The sequence below is a fragment of the Manis pentadactyla genome, chromosome 4, assembly GCF_030020395.1.
Source record: "Manis pentadactyla isolate mManPen7 chromosome 4, mManPen7.hap1, whole genome shotgun sequence".
NCBI classification, from domain to species: Eukaryota; Metazoa; Chordata; class Mammalia; order Pholidota; family Manidae; genus Manis; species Manis pentadactyla.
The window spans coordinates 146,071,402-146,094,295 of record NC_080022.1 but is presented as its reverse complement, the minus strand read 5'-3'; the positions used below and the strand labels follow the sequence as shown (position 1 = coordinate 146,094,295).

Sequence of the window (22,894 nt, the reverse complement as noted above, 5' to 3'; positions counted from 1 at the left end):
GCTCATTGTGCTTTTAAAATTAGTGATGTGGAGCATCTTTCCAAGTGCCTGTTGCCCATCTGGATTTCTTCTTTGGAGAAGTGTCTGTTCATATCCTGTGCCCATTTTTTAATCAGGTTATTTGCTTTTTGGGTGTTGAGGCATGTAAGCTCTTTACATATTTTGGATGTTAATCATTTGTCAAATATGTCATTTACAAATATATTCTCCCATACTGTCGGATGCCTTTTTGTTCTGCTGATGGTGTCCTTTGCTATACAGAACCTTGATGTAGTCCCATTTGTTCATTTTTGCTTTTGTTTCCCTTGCCCAAGGAGATTGTTCAGGAAAAAGCTGCTCATGTTTATGTTCAGGAGATTTTTGCATATGTTGTCTTCTAAGAGTTTTATGGTTTCATGACTTACATTCATGTCTTTGATCCATTTTGAGTTTACTTTCATGTATGGGGTAAGACAATAATCCAGTTTCATTCTCTTGCATGTAGCTGTCCAGTTTTGCCAACACCAGTTGTTGAAGACACTGTTGTTTCCCCACTGTATGTCCATGGCTCCTTTATCATATATTTACTGACCATATGTGCTTGGGTTTTTATCTGGGATCCCTAGTGTGTTCCACTGGTCTGTGGGTCTGTTCTCGTGCCAGTACCAAATTGTCTTTGCAGTAGAGCTTGAAGTCAGGGACCATAATCCCCCACCTGCTTTATTCTTCCTTCTCATGATTCCTTTGGCTATTTGGGGTCTTCCGTGGTACCATATGAATTTTAGAACTATGTGATCTAGTTCATTGAAGAATGCTGTTGGCATTTTGCTAGGCACTGCATTGAATTAGTAGATTGCTTCAGGCAGGATGGCCATTTTGACAGTATTAAATCTTCCTTTCCATGTTTATTGGTATCTTCTTTCTCTCGACTGTCTTGTAGTTTTCAGGGTATAGGTCTTTCACTTTCTTCATTTGTTTTTATCCCTAGGTATTTTATTCTTATTGATGCAATTGTGAATGGAATTGTTTTCCTGATTTCTCTTTCTGCTAGTTAATCATTAGTGTATAGGAATGCAACAGATTTCTCTGTATTAGCTTTGTATCCTCCCACTTTGCTGAATTCAGTTATTAGTTCTAGTAGGGTAGGGGTGGATTCTTCAGGGATTTTTATGTATGATATCATGTAATCTCAAACAGTGACAGTTTAACTTCTTCTTTTCCAATCTGGATAACTTTTATTTCTTTGTGTTGTCTGATTGCCATGGCTAGGACCTCCAGTACTATGTTGAATAAAAGTGGGGAGAGTGGGCATCCTTGTCTTCTTTCTGATCTTAGAGGAAAAGCTTTCAGCTTCCCACCGTTAAGTATGATGTTGGCTGTGGGTTTGTCATATATGGCCTTTATTATGTTGAGTTACTTGCCCTCTATACTCATTTTGTTGAGATTTTTTACCATGAATGGATGCTGAATGTTGTTGAATGCTTTTTCAGCTTCTATGGAGATGGTCATGTGGTTTTTGTCTTTGTTTTTGTCAATGTGGTGGATGACGCTGATGGATGTCTGAATGTTGTACCATCCTTGCATCCGTGGAATAAATCATATTTGATCATGATAGACGATGTGGTTGGTATATTTTTTAATTTGATTTTGTTGAGTATTTTTGCACCTAGGTTCACAGGGGTATTGGTCTCTAATTTTCTTTTTTGTGGGGTATTTGCCTAGTTTTGGTATTAGAGTGATGCTGGCTTCATAGAATGAGGTGGAAGTATTCCCTCCTCTTCTACTCTTTGGAAAACTTTAAGGAGGATGGGTATTAGGTCTTCACTAAATGTTCGATAAAATTCAGCAGTGAAGCCATCTGGTGCACGAGTTTTACTCTTAGGTAGTTTTTTGATTACCAGTTCAGTTTTGCTGCAGGTAATTGGTCTGTTCAGATTTTCTGTTTCTTTCTGGGTCAGCCATGGAAGGTTGTACTTTTCTTGAATGTTGTCCATTTCTTCTAGGTTATCCAGTTTTTTAGCATACAATTTTTCATAGTATTCTCTTCTAATTCTTTGTATTTCTGTGGTGTCTGTAGTGATTTTCCTTTTCATTTCTGATACTCTTTATGTTTACTCTCTATTTTTTCTTGATAAGTCTGGCTAGGGGTTTATCTATTTTGCTTATTTTCTCAAAAAACCAGCTCCTGCTTTCATTGATTCTATTGTTTTAATCTTCTCAATTTATTTAAGCGAGCTGTAATCTTTATTATGTCCCTCCTTCTACTGACTTGGGCCTCATTTGTTCTTCTTTGTCTAGGTTTTTTAATTGTGAGTTTAGACTGTTCATATGGAATTTTTCTTCTTTCCTCAGGAAGGCCCATATTGCAATAAACTTCCTTCTTAGCACGGCCTTTGCTGCATACCACAGATTTTTGTGGTGTTGAATTAGTGTTGTCATTTGCCTCCATATATTGCTTGATCTGTTTTTATTTGGTCATTGATCCACTGATTATTTAGGAGCATGTTGTGAAGCCTCCATGTGTTTGTGGGCTTTTTCACTTTCTTTGAGTAATTTATTTCTAGGTTCATACCTTTGTGGTCTGAGAAGCTGGTTGGTAGAATTTCAATATTTTTGAATTTACTGAGACTCCTTTTTGTGGCCTAGTACATGATCTATTCTGGAAAATGTTCCATGTGCACCTGAGAAGAATGTGTATACTGTGGCTTTTTGGTGGAGCATTCTGTAGATATCAGTTAGGTCCATCTGTTCTAAAGTGTTGTTCAGTGCCTCTGTCATGTTACTTGATTTGTCCTTTGGAGTGAGTGGTGTGTTGAAGTCTCCTAAAATGAATGCATTGCATTCTATTTCCCCTTTTAATTCTGTTAGTATTTGTTTCACACAAGTAGGTAATCCTGTGTTGGGTGCATAGATATTTATAATGGTTATATATCCTCTTGTTGGACTGACCCCTTTATCATTCTGTAATGTCGTTCTTTGTCTCTTACTTTCTGTGTTTTGAAGTCTATTTTGTCTGACACAAGTACTGCAACTCCTGCTTTTTTCTCCCTATTAGATGCATGAAATATCATTTCCCATCCCTTTACTTTCAGTCTGTGTATGTCTTTGGGTTTGAAGTGAGTCTCTTGTAGGCAGCATATAGACGGTTCTTCTTCTGTTATCCACTCAGTGACTCTATGTCTTTTGATTGGTGCATTCAGACCATTTACATTTATAGTGATTATCGATAATTATGTACTTATTGCCTTTGCAGGCTTTAGATTTGTGGTTACCAAAGGTTCAAGGGTAACTTCCTTACTATCTAAGAGTCTAACTAAACTCACTTACTATGCTATTACAAACACAATCCAAAGGTTTTTTTTTTCCTCTTTTTTCTTCCTCCTCCATTCTTTATATATTAGGTATCATATTCTGTACTCTTTGTCTACCCTTCACCTACTTTGTGGTAGTTGATTTAATTCTGCATTTGCTCAGTAATTAATTTTTCTCCTTTCTTTACTGTGCTTTCATGACCTCTGGTGACAGCTGTTTAGCCTTAGGTACACTTCCACCTATAGCAGTCCCTCCAAAATACACTGTAGAGACAGTTTGTGGGAGGTAAATTCTCTCAGCTTTTGCTTTTCTGGAAATTGTTGAATCCCTCCTTTAACTTTAAATGATAATCTTTCCAGGTAGAGTATTCTTGCTTCTGCTTCATTGCATTAAATATATCATGCCACTCCCTTCTGGCCTGTAAGGTTTCAGCTGCATAGTCTGATGATAGCCTGATTTGTTTTCCTTTGTATATGATCTTTTTACTCTCTGTGCCTTCTTTTAATACTCTGTCCTTATCCTTGATCTTTGCCATTTTAATTATTATATGTTTTGGTGTTGTCTTCCTTGGGTCCCCTGTGTTGGGAGATCTGTGCACCTCCATGGCCTGAGAGACTATCTCCTTCCCCAGACTGGGGAAGTTTTCAGCAATTACCTCCTCAAAGACACTTTCCCTTTTACTCTCTCTTCTTCTTCTGGTACCCCTATAGTACAAATATTGTTCCATTTGCATTGGTCACACAGTTCTCTCAATATTCTTTCATTCCTAAAGATCCTTTTTTCTGTGCCTCAGCTTCGTTGTATTCCTCTTCTCTACTGTCTTTTTCATTTATTGTCTCCTCTATCATATCTAATCTGCTTTTAAATCCCCCTATTGTATTCCATAATGAATGGATCTCTGCCTTGAATTCGTTCCTGAGTTCTTGAATATTTTTCTGTACCTCTATGAGCATGTTTATGACTTCTTTTTAAAATGTCTTTCAGGAAGGTTGATGAGTTCATTTTCACTTGATTCTTTTTCTGGCATTTTTGGGATCAGGGGTTGAACCTGAGAAGAATGTGTATCCTGTGGCTTTTTGGTGGACTATTCTGTAGATATCTGTTAGGTCCATCTGTTCTAAAGCGTTTCATCCCTTTGATGTTCCTTATCTATATGTGGCACCCTCTATTACTCAGAAGGTCTACTCTCTGGAGCTGCTTAGCCCATGGAGGGAAGTCGGGGGTCGCAGGGGAGTGGTGCTGGTCACTGGGGGTTGGGAAGAGCTGTTTCCTGCTTCCTGGCTACTGTGCCTCTCTCCACAGCCAGACCAGTGGGCCGAACACACAGGTGTAACCCTGTATGCTTTGCATTTGTAGCTGCTGTAGGCAGGGCTTCCCTCTGGCTGGACTGACACCAGGGCAGGGGCAGCTGGTTTGCAAGCCAGTGCCAGCTGTCTGGAAGGTGCAGCAGGCTGCGTATCATGGTGGAAGGCCTCGGAGCTGGGTAGCCAGCCTGGGGGATGTAGCGCCTGAGGTTTCTGAAAAGTTCCCAATCTGCTGGGCAGAGTGTACCTGGACAATTTTGTCTACCTGTCCTTTTTCCTGAGCAGCTAGCCCTATGTAATCCTTGCCCCTTTAGTAGTCCTCTCACTGTTAGGAAGTCTCTCATACTGCCTGCCTTTCTTTTGTCCCAGAGCAGCCAGATATGGATCCCCATTTTCCACAAGCAGCTGGAATCTCAGTCTCTCCAAGTGTTCCTCCTGTCTTAGCTTTCCAACCCCACTAACTGCCAGAGCACCATGCAATGTGGGTTTGTGCTCCCACAGCACTGCAGCTCTCCAGGGCTGGGTGTTCAGCCGTCCCAGGCCTCCACCCATCCCCACTCCATTTCTCTTCCTTCTGCCAGTGAGTTGGGGTGGGGGAAGAGTGTGGGTCCCTCCAGATCACGGCTTTCATATGTTACCTTTTAGAGGTTTGTTTTTTCTCCAGGTGTAAGCAGTCTTTTTTCCTGTTGATCTTTTAGGGTTAGTTGTATTAACTATATTTTTGTATTATATGTGGTTTTGGGAGGAGGCCTGTCACCTGTCACGTCATCATCTTCAATCTGATCTACCTGACTTAACCACTGTTACACGATAAAACTATCAAGTCATCAATCCCATATCTACAGGTTCCCAGACTCAGCACTGGAAATTTTACCTATTATATAAATATTTCTCCCTTTCCTCAACTGATTTGCTTGGTTCTGGGGAACAGACACCCTAATAGCAAAATGCCATCTTGGTTAATTTGAAATAGTCACAAGTTAGAATAAATACATTAGTAATACTGATCAGCTACCTCTTTTTCCAGAGCAGCCTGATGTTTCTTGATAAGTTTCGCCATTTCTGCCGCAAAGTTGTTACACTGAGTTTCAAAATCTTTTTCTAATCTGAAACGATGTTCATCCATCTCAGCCTTTAGCTTGTTTTCCAGAGTCACCAGCTTTCTTCGATGTTGCCGCCTCATTTCGATGTAACAAAACATTTGTTCTCTAGGCTCCTGTCCTTGTATTTGCCTTGTAACCTACAGCAATGGAGAGGAAAGAGTGAAATAAAGCAAAACCTTTTTCTTTCAAAACCATCTTGGACCAGTCCACTATCAACTAAGCAGGTAATTCATGTAGGAGAACCCAGTCAACAGCTTCTAATAAAATTTCATCTGAAGAAGCAGACAAACTAGCTGGTTCTAAAATTTAAATGGGAATGTAAAAGACCTAGAATAGCCAAAATTTTGAGGGGGAATAAAAAGTTGGAAGACGTAAACTTCAGTAATCAAAACACTGGTACTGGTATAAGGACAGACTGAATAGAGCAAAGGTACACAGTAAAATCTGGAAACCGACCCACATATATTCAGTCAATTGATGTGCTACCAAAAAGTCAAGTTAATTCAAAGAGGAAAGGAAAGTGTTTTTAACAAACCCTGCTGTAACAACTGGTTCTCTGTATTCAAAGTGAATCAATGCTCAATCATTCTATATACAGAAATTGATTTGAAAAGAATGACTTGACCTAAACCTAAAATCCAGAATCATACAGCAGAAGAAAACACAGAATATTGTCATGACCTTGGGGCAGCAAATATTTCTTGGAAAGGACACAAAAAACACTGATTATAATGAAAAAATGTACCAACTGCATTCTCAAACAGAGACAAAATTCATAATGTAAGATTAATCATGTAAAGTGAACAACTGAGTAGCATTTTGTATATTCATGATGTTCTGCAACCACTGCCCTTAGTATAAAGAAAAAAATGTACAAACTGGATTCTTAAATAGAGGCAAAATTCACACAATGTATGATTAATCATTTAATGTGAGGAATTCAGTAGCATTTAGTATATTCATGATGTTCTGCAATGACTGCCCGTGTCTAGTTACAAAGCATATTTAACACCTCAGGAGGAAACAGAAAACCCTGTATGTGTTAAGCACGTGCTCCCCATTCTCCCCTTCTCGTCACCACCAATCTATCTTTTGTCTACGGATTGATCTATTTTAGATGTTTCATATACTATGTGACCTGTTGTATCTGGCTTCTTTCACCTAGCATGTTTCTAAGGTTCATCCATATTGTATAGCATGTATTAGTACTACATTCCTTTTTATAGGTGATTAATATTCCACGGTATGCACATACCCTAATTTGTTTATACATTTATTTGTTGCTGGACCTCTGGGTTATTTCCACATTTTGGCTATTGTGAATACTGCTGTTATGAACATTTGTGTATATGCATTTGCTTAAGTACCTGCTTTCAATTGTTTTGGGTGTATATCTAGGAGTAGAATTTCTGGGTCATGGGGAAATGCTATGTTTAACTTTTTGAGAAATCGTCAAGTGTTTTCCACAGCAGCTCACATTTTACATTCCTACCAGAAATACAGAGCAGGAGTTCCAATTTCTCCATGTGCTCCCTAATTGTTATTTTCCATTTTTGTTTTTGCTCTTCTCTTTTCATAGCTAGCCATCCAACAAAACAGCAGCAGACTCACAGAGTCCAAGAAGGGACTAGCAGTCACCAAAGGAAGGGGGTGGGAAGGGTGGGTGGGGAGGGAGGGAGAAGAGGATTAAGGGGCATTATGATTAACACACATAGTGTAGAAGGGGGAGACGGGAAGGCAGTAATAGCACGGAGAAGACAAGCAGTGACTCTATAGCATCTTACTACGCTGATGGACAATGACTTCAATTGGTGTTAGCAGGGGACTCAATAATATGCATGAATGTAGTAACCAATGTTGCTCATGTGAAACCTTCATAAGATTGTGTATCAATGATACCTTAACAAAAAAACAAAATAGTTAGCCATCCTAGTGGCTGTAAGGTGGTACCTCATTGTGGTTTTGATTTGTGTTTCCCTAATAACTACTTATATTGAGCATCTTTTCATGTGCTTCTTGGCCATTTGTATATATTCTTTGGATAAATGTCTATTCAGGTCATTAACACATTTAAAAAAATTGAGGTACAGTTGATATATTAATCCTAATAATATTTTGGTAGAGTCTTTAGGGCTTTCTCTATGTACTATCGGGTCATCTCCAAACAGTGACAGTTTTGTTTCACTTCTTCCTTACCAGTGTGGATGCCTTTTATTTCTTTTTCTTGCCTGATTAATGTAGCTAGGACTTCCAACACTCTGTTGAATAAAAGTGTTGTGAGTAGGCATCCTTGTCTTATTCCCGATTTTAGAGGAAGCTTTTTTATGGCCTTTACTCATTTTTAATGGGTTGTTTAAATTGGATTTTAAAACTAAAAAGTTTTAATTTATTACAGATGGAGAAAAAATATTTGCAAGACATATCTGAGATATAATACTTGTACCCAGAGTATATAACAACTCCTACTAATCAGTATTAAAAGATGAACACCGGAATAAGAAAACAGACAAAAGACTTAAGAAAACACTTCACTGAAGAGATACACAAATGGACAATAAACACATGAAAAGGTGATTCTGGTGCCATCGTCAGTCATAGGGAATTGCAAAAACAACTATCATGAGATTCCATTTCATTCCCACTGGAACAGCTAAAATAAAAAAGACTGACAAACCAAATGCTGGAGAATATGTGAACCAATTGCAACTCTTATACATTGTTAATGGGGATGTGAAACAGTACAACCATTTTGGAAAGCTGCTTGACAGTTTCTTATGAAGTCCAACATACATATGCCCTATGACTCAGCAATATTACCCTATGTATTTGTCATAGAAATTAATACATCATGTTCACATAAAGACATGTACAATGTTTATAGTATCTTAGTATGCTGATGGACAGTGACTGTAATGGGGTATGTGGTGGGGATTTGATAATAGGGGGAGTCTAGTAACCATAACGTTGCTCATGTAATTGTACATTAATGATACCAAAATAAAAAGAATAAAAGTATTTATTTCATTTTCCACTTGCCCCTTAGCAACCTCTCATCTACTTTCTATGAATATGACTATTTTAGATATTTCATATAAGTGGAATTCTAATAACATTTTCCCTTTTGTGTCTGGCTTATATCACTTAGCATGTTTTCAAGGTTCACTCACATTGTAGCATACATTAGAATGCCATTTCTTTTCACAGCTGAATAATATTCCATTATATGTATATATTATGGTTTGTTCATCCATTCATGTGTTGATGAACACTTGGGTTGGTTCCATCTTTTAGCTATTGTGCCCAGTAACTTTTTGGTAATATTGAAAATAGTGAAGTTAAAAAGGAAGCATTTCCATCAATTGCAAAAAGGAGTTACCTGACCTTCAAATGTTTTCAAGAAAATTTAAAATCTTACACGTGAAAGTGTAGCAAACATCCGTATTTCCTAAACCAAGAAGGTGTAATTTTCTACAGTTACACTGTTTTACTTAAAAAATGTAAACATTATGGAAAATGCAAAAATCACTTTTGATTGTCACCCACCTTAACCCTTTCTCCACTTCCCAAAGGCAACCATTATCATTAATATCGTGTTGTATACTTACTATTTTTAAATACCTTCATTTTCATCTATGTAACTTCAGATAATACATTATATGGCATTTCTTTCTCTCTTTCTTTTAAGATTTAAAAAATATTCTTTTTGCATTCCAAAACATGTTCCCTAAATGCAGACATTAAACTGGGAATTTAAAAGCCTTTTGCCACTTTAAAATAAGTTGCCTAAAATTATGTTCCAAACTTCTGAAACATCAAAGGAAAAAAAAACCCAAACTCTTAGACTAACCAGACTAAGAAAATTAGTTACCAAATTTGAAATTTTTTTCACTGAAATCCAAATACTCACAGGTTTTAAATCGATGACAGAACTACTAGGCGTGACTGGGTGGTTTCCCTCCATCATGTCTAGCTCTCTCTCATCATCTGAGGCATCTGGAAAACTGCTGACACTAGTGCTTTGACTACTGGCCCCGCTGGACATACTGGGAACAGCCTGATGACTTTCAACACTATTCACTGTCCCTTTCCATCCAACACAGTAATCTAGTTCCTGAGGGAAAAGAGCATTAGATTCAAATATCTTTATCTCCTAAATACTTGATTATTAGCACCTAGCACACTGCTTGGCACACACAGTCTTTAGAAAGTTGGTGGTTTATTTTGAGAAATTCCTTGTATTTGCCAAGACCAGGAAGTTTATCAATTGTTAGTTGACAGATAAAAAAAGTGACCAAAAAGCAAATACCAAAAAGCCCAACCATGTCAATTCCAAGTTATTTCCAAAGTGTAGTCTTTTTCTATAATTTTTGACATTAGTTTGAAATCCATTTCTACTACACATCTCACGGGGTATACACAGGGACGCTGCTCATTTCTCAATGATTCCAATGGTGAAAACAAACACCAACCTTTTTTTTTAATCCTATAAACATCACTTTTACTTATTTTTTATTGAAGCCTTTTATATTTCTTTTCTTCTCAGAATATAGTCTTTAGCCTAAACTTTTTCCACTAAGTAATTTAATATTAATTCCTATCTATTTCTGTGTAAAATTAAAAATTGTATATTTAATCATAATTAGAAGACTATTCTGAACAAATCCGGCAAGCTTTGGTATCTGGGCCCCAATATTATAGTCTTACCATACCAAAATTATTTAAGATAAGCAGAATAATAAATACAGACCCATGGTATATAGAGGGTCTTTTCTTACATCCACAGCCTAAAAAAGTTGCTGTTATTCTAATGTTTAATGACATTAGGATTTTATTAATTTCACTTTACTGAAGTATTTCGTATACCTAAAATAGCCCCAATTTTCTAGTGACTACTGTTAGATCTAAAAGGCAATATCAAAAACACCAAAACTGTATGCAAGAGAGTCTTTTATTTTATAGTTCATTAATCATATAGTGCTTTTAAAAAGAAAAGTAACTACTACTCCTGTTTTCAGAATGCAGGGATCTTTCTCAGTAGAAAGCAATAAAAAAGAATCAAAGCTTTGGCATTGTGACATGAGCAAAGAAGAAAACAGAAAACACTTAGACTAAAAAAGATAGCTCCACAAATAATAAACTTTATATTTTCCTTGTGAGAAAGTTCTATAACATTTCTCCAGCAAATTTGGAAACATGGCAAAATGGAAAGAACTTGGTCTCAGGAGTCATATATGAATCCGAACACATATGCTTCTACAGTAATAAGTTAGTTAACCACTCTGAGCCTTACTTTACTCACCTATAAAATGAGTATTTTAGAACCATGTAGAGGAATGAATCCCTGTACACAACTGAAAAGAATCAAGTGTTCTTAGTAACAGAATAAGAATGCTTGGTAATTTTTTTCCCTCAGGATAAGTTTAGTTAAGTTACATGTTTATTTTATTTACTTATTTATTTTTAAAGAAGCAAGAAATTTCCAATTTAATAAACACTTATCAAACATTATATAAAAGGCACTGGGGGAAAGGTTTATACAATAACCAAGATAAGGACAATGGTTGGTAATTCTAATGACTTCTGTGTGAGCACCGTCAACTTCCAAAGCCTGTAATTTCAAATACTTCCAGAAGCATGTCCCAAGCCATCAGACAATCAGGAAAAAAGTGCCCCGTAGCCCAGAATTTTGAGAGGGACTAGATTAAATAAAAGTTAAACAGGTTTCTTTAATAGACTTCACAGAGCTTTACTATGCTAATGTGCACCACCAAGAGGATGGTTTAAAGAATGGAAAACCTTTTTCCCCATCTGGGTGGAACCTTAGAGAATCACTGTTAAGGCACAATTTGGAATCCATTGATATAAAAGATTCTTGGCAAGAAAAGTTGCATAAGGAAAGAAGTCAATAAAGAGACCCCAATACTTGAGCCATTTCTAAGTTATTACCTCTTCTTCCTGTGACTCTACTGCTGGTCCATTATGCGCCTCCTGGGAAAGCACCTTTGTCCTCTGAATAAGATCGATTAACACTGTTTCAGGGCGCTCCCGACGAACAAACATGTGCTGGTTAAGAGTAGAAGGCAAAAGTCAGGTTGAGACCTACATATTTTTTCATTCAGAACAAATGAATCCCTTCTTAGACCCTAGAGTTACTATCCTAAATAATGATAGATAATGCATGTAATCTGTAGCTACCTAGTTCTGTTATGCTTTTTACTTCTTATATTTATAAAATTTAATTTACATGTATACACTCTGTGCCTACATAACATCCCCCGTACTTTTTATGAAAACTTTGAACATGACACCTTTGTTGGCCAACTGAAAATGCAGAGTTGAAATAATCAAGAGTCTAAGTAAACATTAAGAATTAAGTCCAATTACATCCCTAAGTAAACGCTCACAAATTCTTAGAACTGATTTCATAGAGGAGACATGTTCAGTTCTGAATTACATTAGATTTCAACAGGAATGTATTCAGTGATGGTGAATTACGTAACATACCACTTGGGTATTTCGGGTTCCTTTATGTTGCTTAAATGACACTTCATAAAACACTAGCAGTTGATTAAAAGACATGTATCAGTGATTTTTACCATTAATACTTAATACAGCTTAACATTATCAAATACAGAAAAGTAGAAAGAACAATTCTGCCATAAGATTATCATTGTTACTTTTGGTATTTTTTGGATATTTATTTCTTCTCAGAAATTTTCTGTGTATAGATTTTGTTTTGTAGTTAGCACGGATTGCAGAAAGATGCCTTGTGCACTGGAGTTCATGAGATAATCTTGAATTCTTTTAAGACTTCTACCTCCTTTACTAGCTCAAATTTATTTCTTCTCTGAAGAGTTGTAACTATATATTATTCTCTTTTCATTGCTGTAAGTATTATACTATTTCAACTCATAAACATAATGCCTACAGACTACTTCATCAAATGTTCATGCCAAAATTACATAACCGTTATTCTAATTCTGGATAATTATTTTCAATTTTGCATTCTGAGACAAATAGCTTCATACAGTAAGTCACTTTTTTCCATCTTAGTTTTTTTCCTTATGACAGACTGTAACAGAAATGTGATCAGGCCAAAGTGAAGGATGCACTTGATAGATACTTCCTATCACTTCCAATAAGGTCAATATACAAAATGGACCAGGTAAGTGAATATATATATGCATGTTTGGGATCTGATCACCCAAGGCCAAGTATCCACTCCTGGAGGGTTGGGTTATTACCGAAAGGGCTTCTTCTACCTTCATTTGGCAAATGTAAGAAGCCAGTCATGTTCTTCCTTTTCCTGAGCCTTAGCTTGGTATGTACCACTATTTATGATATTTGGTCTTTTTTTAATCCGAGAATAATATATCTTATAATTCTAAGTTAGTTAACAGTTTTCTATGAATGGATCGTGCTTATTTTTCACTAACATAATTCGCAGCTCTACTAAACCTTTTGTTGCTACCGTGAATACCTATTTTTTGGGCTTTCGTTTGAGACTGTAAGTGTGCTTATGGCCTAGAATTCCCGAAGTGTTACTGAAACTTTATACTGCTCTTCTACATACTGTAGTTGCAAATAACCTTACTGAATATGTACATGATCCTTTCAGTATCCTTGCATCTTGAACTGTGTGTTGGTGAAAATAAACTGAACTTCTTTAAAATTCTAAAACATTCATGCAGAAATTCTTATTTTCTAGTGAAAAATCCACAAAATTCCTTAGGGTCACAAAGAGATAGAGTTAACTGCTACTCAATAATGCCTTATCTAGATGTTTTGAAAACTATATTAAATTGAATAATACTATTATTGCTATTAATAAGATATCAACCTCAAAATGAAATAAATATATCTTGTAATTCTGTTATTTAACAGTTTTCTACAAATGCATCCTGCTTATTTTTCACTAACATAACTCATAGCTATAGTAAACCTTTTGTTGCTATTGTGAATACTTATTTTTGAGAACAGAAAGCATATACTAGTAATTTATTTAAATTAGGTAACCAAGCCTACTGAAAAATGAATAGAATTCACATTACTTTTAAAATATTTTCATTGCTATGTTAGAAAAACATGTTTCTCAAAAGGAAATAAAAATGTGATATCCATTTTTAGCAGTTCTTTTGAAATCTCCTTTCTCCCACAGTATTTACGTAAATGTATTACACATCATTTCTCTTACTTTCATATTATTTTATATATGACAGATGGATATATCAAGTGTGGTACATACAAAAATTAAATCCAAAGTTAAACTATGTTTTGCCAATTCTGAAATGCCATGGTTCCACATGAATTAAAATTTATAGTTGTAACTCATGAATATATGCTTGCACATATAAAAATTAAGCCATTTAATACGACTGAATTGAATATTTAACTATATATTCTATTCAGACATGGTGAAAGCAGTTAATTTTGAAAAACAAATGAAAAAACTTAGTAACTTAGAAACCAAAGTTTCCAAGAAAGAAGAGTATTATGAAATTAGTATTTTAGCAACAACTGGTACCGTACTTAATACTGATTCAGAATCAAAGAAGAATAAAACACATTCTTTAAAACAATTTCTTAGGTGTACAAAACAGAGTATAACTGACCTTTAAAAGTTTCTGTGATGTAGGACGATCTTGAGGGATTTTCTGGAGGCAAGAATCTACAAAGTGTCGAAAATGATAAGACCTATTGAAAGGAAAGTATCAAGTGAACATATTGCTATTTCCTTTAAAAACATATCCACAAATCAAGGCATGTGCCTATAGGTGGGAGGGAGAATAGAAATGATTAAAAACAAAGCAGACAAAATACACTATATATTTCATCATGTAAGTCTATAAAAAGTTATGCAAAGTAACTAATGAATCTTTACCATTTCCCAAAGATAAATTTGCACACATTATTTTAAAATCCTGCTCTCACATACTTAAGTATCACAACTCATTCTACGTTGAGGTGAATTAGGGAAGTCAATCATTTTCCTTTTCACATTCAAATCTAAGATAATATTCTTCTTAGTTTTTTTTTCTTTTCCCTAGCCACGTCTCTTTCTTGCTTGACCCTTGGATCATCTTCCATATAGCATGTTTCAGAACATCACGCTATTTGTTTTGGAAGGAACATTTTTTATACCTATGTTTTTAGCATCCTTGAGCAAATGGATAAAAGTTCCAGAAAATAGTAAGATTTTTTAAAATTAGAATTCTGTAACATACTATCATATAGTGTTAATGATGAGAGTTCAGTAAGGCAGTAGGTAAAAAATACTCCATCAATATTTGTCATCAATAGTCAAATAAGATTTTTAATTCTTTTATACAAGATTGTCATCAATATTCAAATAAGATTTAATTCTTTTATACAAGAATTCTTTTTTGAATCCCCAAGTATCAGCCAGTGTAAAGACAGCCTGTGTTTAGTGTATCTATTATTTAGAAGTACCATAATAAACTCTTTGTGAGGATTTCTTCAAAACATCTCTACAGAAGGAGCAAACACCTGTGAACGTGCCTTAATTCCGTAATGATAAAAAATAAATTTTTGCTAATTTATGCATTTTACTTGTGAATTTTAAAGTATTTGTTAAGTATGGTAGGTAGTCCCCTAGAACTTTTCAAATGCTACATACACCTGAAGAATTTCCCATTAAAATTTTCTATCACTGATAAAAATCCTTGTTTCCTAAAATCATCCGTTTTCAATAAACTTCTTTACATGAATAACAGTATTATCAAAGAAGCACTAGGAGATGCAACATCAAAGTACATTCTGAATAATAAATAATGACAATTAGAATGATCCAAAAATTATCAATTATCTGGTAACTCTGATAAATTATCTAATCATTTTTACCTATGTTTTATACCATATCAATTATAAACCATTCCCCAATTAAATATCTGTACAGGTTGTGGCAATCTATATATTGCAGTTATAAAATGTGAATCTTTAAATCATGCTATTTATTACGTAATTAGGGTTGTATGTGTTGCTAAGGTACAAAAAATATATTAATTTTTATACAAAAGCCATACTTTTTGCTCCCATGTAGCATCATGTATCTTTTATTTCTAAACTGAGTTACTTATATGCTATGAAAAATAGAGGTAATAAAGGATATACATGATGTATGGATAAAATTAAGCTATTTTAATATTTCTTCAGGTTATATACACTTCACCTCATTGAAATGAAATCACTTTGATAACATTATGAAAAATATTTAAATTTTACCGTGTGAACAATACATCTCTCAGCCATACTCACCATTCAGTAGACTGTAGTGTAGGGGATTCACTTCTGATTATGCGACTGAAGACACTTACTGAACTATTACTCTGTAAAGGAGGCTTCATTTCCGCTGTAAAAGAAAGAAAAGTTCCTGTTAAAATATGTGCCTGTTATACAGGAGAATGGAAGTACTGTTAGTTTTTTTTTTTAAATAAACCCAAACTTAGCAAAAAAGTTGAAAGTAGAGTTCAGAGAACTTATTCAAGGGAGTCCAATAGAGAGGAAATTGCAGCCCTGATGCACATCATCTCTAAATAGTGTATTTTCCAATAAGCAAGAACATTCTAAGAGAACCTAGTACATTCATTAAATCAGACCATTGATATGAATACATGACTATTATCTAATCCTCAAACTCCATTGTAGTTTCAATCAAGTGTCCCAATAATGTCCTTTGTAGCAAAAATGAGCTTCAACCATCTGCATCCTTCAAGGAAATAGTCCATTTTTTCTAAGTTTTAAACTTACATAAAATTGTTCATAAAATTTCCCTATAATCCTTTCAATATGTGTAAAATCTGGAGTCATGTCCCCTGTCATTCCTGATATTGGTCGTTTGTGTCTTCTTTCTGCTCAATCTAGCTAGAGGTTTATTAATTTCATTACTTTTCCCAAAGAACTAATTTGTGATCTCATTGATGTTCTCTACTGCTTTCATTTTCTCTGCTTTGATCTTTTGTGGGTCTCTTTATTTCTGCTTACTGTGGATTGAATTTGCCTTCTTTTTCTAGTCTTAAGGTGACAGTTGAAGTCATGACCTTGACAATTTACAAGTATAATTTTGACTCTCAAATGTCCCTCAGTTTGGCTTTGTGCTGTTACTAAATTTCGTTTCAACATCTCTGGCAGGAATATCACAGTAGCAAATACCACACTTTTCTCAGTGTATTCTGTGATGTAGTTCATGGTTTCAGATGGTCTTGTTATTGATGGTGTTCACTTTGATCACTTACGGCCATTCCACAAGTTTTCATAGTAAAGTTTCACTTTTTTCCTTTGTAAAATATCCTTTGTATTGTCTCTGACAATAAGAGACCTCACTCTGATTATCCTTAATATATGTGATGAATCTCCCCTGTACATAGCCAGTCTCCCATCTTGGCCACCACCCTTTCCGCTTTTCCCCATCAAGTTTTCAAACCCCATTCCAAGTCTGTCTACTTCATCCACTCAGTTTCTGACACCCCATCCAAACTGGATCACTTTCTGCGGTGAGGCCCTCCTCATCAGTCCTCAGGAGGGAAGCCCCCTTCCTTTCAGTCAGGCACCGCCATGTGTCAGGTTTACCCACCCCAAAATGTGGACCTGCTCCTTGGCCTCTGACACCCCATGCTGGGCTACTTCCAGGTATGAGTGCTTCGGTTACCCCACCAGGACTCTGATCTCCAAACGTGACTGCCGCCCTTCCTGCATAGGTTCTGCTTCCACTTACAAGGCACTCTGTCTGTGGGAACTCCCTCCTCTCCTCACAGCACTCTGACACGCCACTCCGGGCTACCATGACTCAGCAGGTGACGTGGACACCTGCTTTATACTGTCCTCCCAACAGCTTTAAGAATGACTAGTTTGGTCCAGGAAGGGGAAGGGATTACTGAAGAAATTGTTAATAAATAAAATAACTTGTGTTTCTACTGTGATTTATTAAAGTATTCAAAAATTCTAAATGGTGTACCATCAATATATCAGACCAGAGGATGATTTTTGATTCTGTCGTTTACCATAAACCTGACCATCTCAATTCAGTCAAAGAACACTGCACTTCGCTAAAAACCATAGAGATTTACTCAATCTAAACTGTGGGAGCCTTCAGTGGATTCAAAGGACATTTTACATTTCAATTATTTTTTTAATTAAAGTATCCTTGATATTCAATCTTATATTGATTTCAAGTATACAACACAGTGGTCCTACAGTCACCCATATTAAATCCTCAACCCCCCCCCACTGCAGTTACTGTCAACATAGGAAAATGTTACAGAAGCAGTGCTTTTATTTTCCATGCTATACTACTATCCCTGTGACCAATTTATGACTGAAAATTTTTGTGCCCTTTTATTCCCCTCACCGTCAACTACTCACCCCAACCCCTCCCCCATAGTAGCTTTCTTCTTTCTCAGAATTGCTTTGTTCTTTCTCAGAACTGCTTTGGCTATATGGGGTCTTTTGTCGTTCCACATGAATTTTAGAACTATTTGTTCTAGCTCATTGAAAAATACTATTGGTATTTTGATAGGTATTGCACTGACTCTGTAAATTGCTTTGGGCAGGATGGCCATTTTGATGATATTAATTCTTCCTATCCATGAACATGGGATTATTTCCATTTATTGGTTAGTTTCTCTCGTGAAGAAAGTATAGGTCTTTCACCTCCTTGGTTAGGTTTATTCCTAGCTATTTTATTCTTTTTGATGCAGTTTTAAATAGAATTGTTTTCCTGTTTTCTGTTTCTGCTAGTTTGTTGTTAGTATATAGGAATGCAACAGATTTCTGTGTATTAATTTTGTATCCTGCAACTTTGCTGAATTTGGTTATTAGTTCTAACCATTTTTTGGTGGAGTCTTTAGGGTTTTCTATATGTAATAATATCATGTCATCTGTAGACAGTGATAGTTTTACTTCTTCCTTCCTGATCTGTATACCTTTTGTTTCTTTTTCTTATCTAATTGCTTTGAATGTTATTTCCAATACTCTGTTGAATAAAAGTGGTGAGGGGATATCCTTGTCTTGTTCCCAATCTTAGAGGAAAAACTTTTACCTTTTGGCTACTAGGTAGGATATTAGCAGTGGGATTGCCATTTATGGACTTAGTTATGTTGAGCTATGTTCCCTTTATACTTATGCTAAGAGTTTTTATCACAAATGGATGCTGAATTTAGTCAAATGCTTTTCTGTGTCTAATGAGATAATCATGATTTTCAGCCTTCATTTTGTTAATGTGGTGGATCACACTGATCTACAGATAGTGATCCATATTTGCACCCCTGGGATATGTCACAGTTAATCATGATATATTATCTTTTTAGTGTATTGAATGCTTTACAGACCCTTCATACATGGTAAATCTATAACCATAGACATATTCTAGGTGTTTAACAAATACTCATTAAATGTTAGACACAGATACCTCAAAATTAATACCACATTATAAACTATTTTAGACCTAATTTAATACAGCAAATATAATACACCTAACCTAATATATATATATATATATATATAGCCAAATAACCAATGTGACAATTTTAATAGATTTATTGCTCCCCTTAAACACTGACATAAAAATAAAAATTTGTAATTTTGTACAGAAATTGAGGTAAAACATTGATCAAAACTTACTACACAGTAATAAAGAGCAATGCTTACCTAGTTCAATACATGTTATTCCAAGAGACCAAATATCTACTTCGGTACCATATTGTTGTTCTTCATCCTTGGCTAAAATTACTTCTGGGGCCATCCTAAAACATAAAATGTCCAAGTATACTATTCTTTAAAAACATAATGACCGTCTCCATGGAGAACACCTGTGTGAATTCCACATGATATAACTGGACAAAAGAATTCTTGTAAAGGGAAATAAATGCATTACAGGTTGTGAGGTAAATATTTACCATTGCATATACAGTGCTAGACTTATTCTTACCATTTGTCATGATCATGTAACAGCGTCCTGGAGGAAAGATTCCCCAGAGCAGGGTTGTATTCTGCATCAACTCAAGTTTGCAGATTCTAATATTGTATATCCTTTATGCCAGTGATTCTCAAACATTTTCATTTTAGTATCTTATTACAAAAGTCTAAGTTTTGCTTGAAAGAGGGCATTTTATCACGGCACTTGTTTCCTTGAAGTAAACCAGCTCACTACATTTAGCTGAGAAAATATCTGCCACAATAAGCAACAACGAATAAGCAGTTTGTCAGTCTTTTTTGCAAATAGGAGTAGTGTTCTGTGATAAAAGTGGCTACGACAGCCACTCATAACTAAATAAATCATACAATTATTAACTTTATAGGTGTCTTGGTTATAAAATGAAATGCTCATTCACATCTTCAGCTAGACTCTAATGTTCTCACTGGTATGCTTCACCTTATACTTCCTTTGTACTTGTTGTTAAGCACAGACAGACATTTAGAACAGTTTCTGACTGCTTAGTAAGATTGTCACCAGGCGTATGTGTGTTCCTCTGTGTAAAAACATGTAAATATGTACACAGTGCTGTGTTCCTAATATACTATATACAAATTCATACATATGTAACTTCCAATTGCCAATAATAGAGGGCTTCTAATGTGTTAAGATGTTGAAGTAAGCTTGGGGAGTCAGTAAGTTCAACAAAGTTAAAAAAGTAGTTTTGTTTTTAATGCACAACTTTCCAGCTCCTTTCTAGTATAAAACATTGATCACTGACTTGTGAAAGGGGACCACGAAAAAGAATGATTTCTCCAAAGAACCCTTTTTTTATACAGGGGAAGAGGATTCTATCTAAACTAGGGTTCAACATAAGAAAGTTTTGGTCATACAGAACAGTAGCCTTCAACCTTTTTATTTTCTTACTTCCAATGAATTTATTTTAAAAATGTATCTGCTTGTACATTTTTGAGTTGGTATCGAAATTTTATAAACTTAGTTGCAAAGGATATAGTGTACACATATGTATATACATTATTTTGTATATGTGCTTTACAGATATGTACAACTTGGAGCTGAGGACCTAGCTCATTCAATTCATTAAAAACACTGCTGTATAATAACCTAATTAGCAAACCCAGTCTGCATGGTCATATCAACCATTCAAATCAGAATTATTTTCTATCAGGAAATGCCAAACTTCATTTTTCAATGTAAATAACATGTTAATGTGTCCTCATGGCAATTGTCCCAGTTATAAATGAGGTAATTTATGATCCACTAGAAAAGAAGATGGGAGGGAAGATAATTGGGGAAAAGAAAGAGCAAGGAGTAAAAGGAAGTGAAGAGAGATGACTGTGAAGGCAGAAGGCCCTTGCCAAAACTTTGTGTCCTAACTCTTCAATATTTCTGATGCTATATACTCTAGATGTTATGTATTCTCAAGTTGTCCCTCTGGTGATGGTTTGAGGCTTTTAATCCTCAGAACAATGCATCATTCTACTATTCAGGATGGGTGAGAAGCCTTTCTTTAACAAAATGGGAGTTGGGAGATTTGAAAGGTAAGTGGAGAAGATGATGCAGTAGACCTAAGACACCTCTCAACATATACAGAGAGAAAACACCTTTGGAAGTTGAAGATGTGGAAAATTATTCCCTTCAGGCTTGCTGACATTAATATGGAATTATTTATGAATTAAGTTAGATGATGTCTAGAACTCGTTTCAAATAACTGGAGGTGGAGGGAGGGCAAGAGGAGCAAGTACACAGGGCAGCTGGGCCCCGGGGTAGTGCTGTTAGGCTGAGCTGACCGCTGTGTGAGCCTCCCTTATATTTTTGTCTATTTCCCTGTATACTTGAAATTCTCCAGAATAAAAAAATTTTTTTATATTTGTAATTAGCTACCAGTCTTCAGATACTCTTATTCAGAGATACTGACACACAGTAAGTATAAATCTAAAGAAAATTTCCATTTAGCACTTCTATCCTCTCCCTTCTTAAATATTTAAATGTTTTCACTCCTACACCCAATACATGATGTAGATGATAAGAGGAAAGAAACATTGGGGGGACTAATGAAACAATAGGAGATACAAGGGCAGCACTCCAAATCTATATCTGAAACTAACTGTAGTGCTTAGAATAATGTCTAAAGCAGCACTGTATTTCCAAGAAAAAAGATAAAGCATCTGAAAAAAGTATAACCACACACTGCCTATTTCAATTATGGGGATCAATACCAGACAGGACTATTCTTACCAATTCGGCGTTCCCACAAAAGAACTGGCACGAGAGGCCATGGAAGCCAATCCAAAGTCAGCAAGTTTCACCTGGCCTTGTTCTGTCAGAAGGATATTTGCTGCTTTGATATCTCTGGGTTTAAAGAACACAGAAAATTATTTGTCTTTCCATCATAAGATTATACTGAAAATGATAAAAATCATATAAAATTTTATAAAACACAGAAGGAGAAATCAGAATAATGAAGGCCTTTGATAATCTCTCAGTATGAGATAATGAGAATTAAGATCCAAATTAAGAAGTGAGATACACAGAATTTCTGTAAGTATATAGTAACAATTTTCTAAAAGAGAAGATAAAATAGCAGTAGAAACAGAAGAAAAAATTAGGTAATTAATAGCACATACTCTATATTTGAGTTCCTGTTCATTGGTACAAATAATGGTTTTAAAAATTCAGCTGAAAATTCTTATGTAACTGTAAGATTTCTGAGTATACCCTTAACATTAAAATGGAAAAAAAAGAACCTCATTCCCTAAATTTGTTTTTTTTAATTACTCATATCATTCCAAACTTTAGCATAGTTCTCCTACCTAAATATGAAATGAAAACTGAAACACATGGATAAGGTAATATCAATGATCCCAAATTTACTTTTAAGCTCTTTCTAAATCAACAATGTACAAGTGAACTAAGAAAATTATAATGGAATTATACGCCCAATGGGTACCATACATTCAAAAAAAATAAATTTCTAAGCACTTGTCAATTCATACTACATAGTACTATAATGGATATAATAGTAAGTCAATCTATTTTCTTCCATTTGATTTTGTTAACAAATGGTTGGTTCTTTGAAGTTGAGAAGACCTTAGGTTTTACTTCCAACTCTTCGATTCTCTTACTTACTATGCATGTGGATTTCTCTTGGACCTTAGTATTCTCATCTAAAAAACTGATAACCCATTAATTTGCAATGACTCTACTATATAAGTTTACTATGTATTGTCTAGTTCTCATAGATAATT

At 35.3% G+C, this 22,894-nt stretch overlaps 1 protein-coding gene across 1 annotated transcript in view; it reads right to left on the bottom strand.

The window, feature by feature from the left end:
* Positions 1-22,894, bottom strand: part of LOC130683230 (serine/threonine-protein kinase TAO1-like) — a 52,793-nt gene that overhangs the window by 18,997 nt on the left and 10,902 nt on the right. Inside the window, 7 exon segments of the mRNA XM_057499496.1 lie at positions 5,611-5,835; positions 9,474-9,809; positions 11,645-11,761; positions 14,311-14,392; positions 15,974-16,067; positions 19,361-19,455; positions 21,885-21,998. Coding sequence (XP_057355479.1) covers positions 5,611-5,835; positions 9,474-9,809; positions 11,645-11,761; positions 14,311-14,392; positions 15,974-16,067; positions 19,361-19,455; positions 21,885-21,998 — 1,063 coding nt within the window.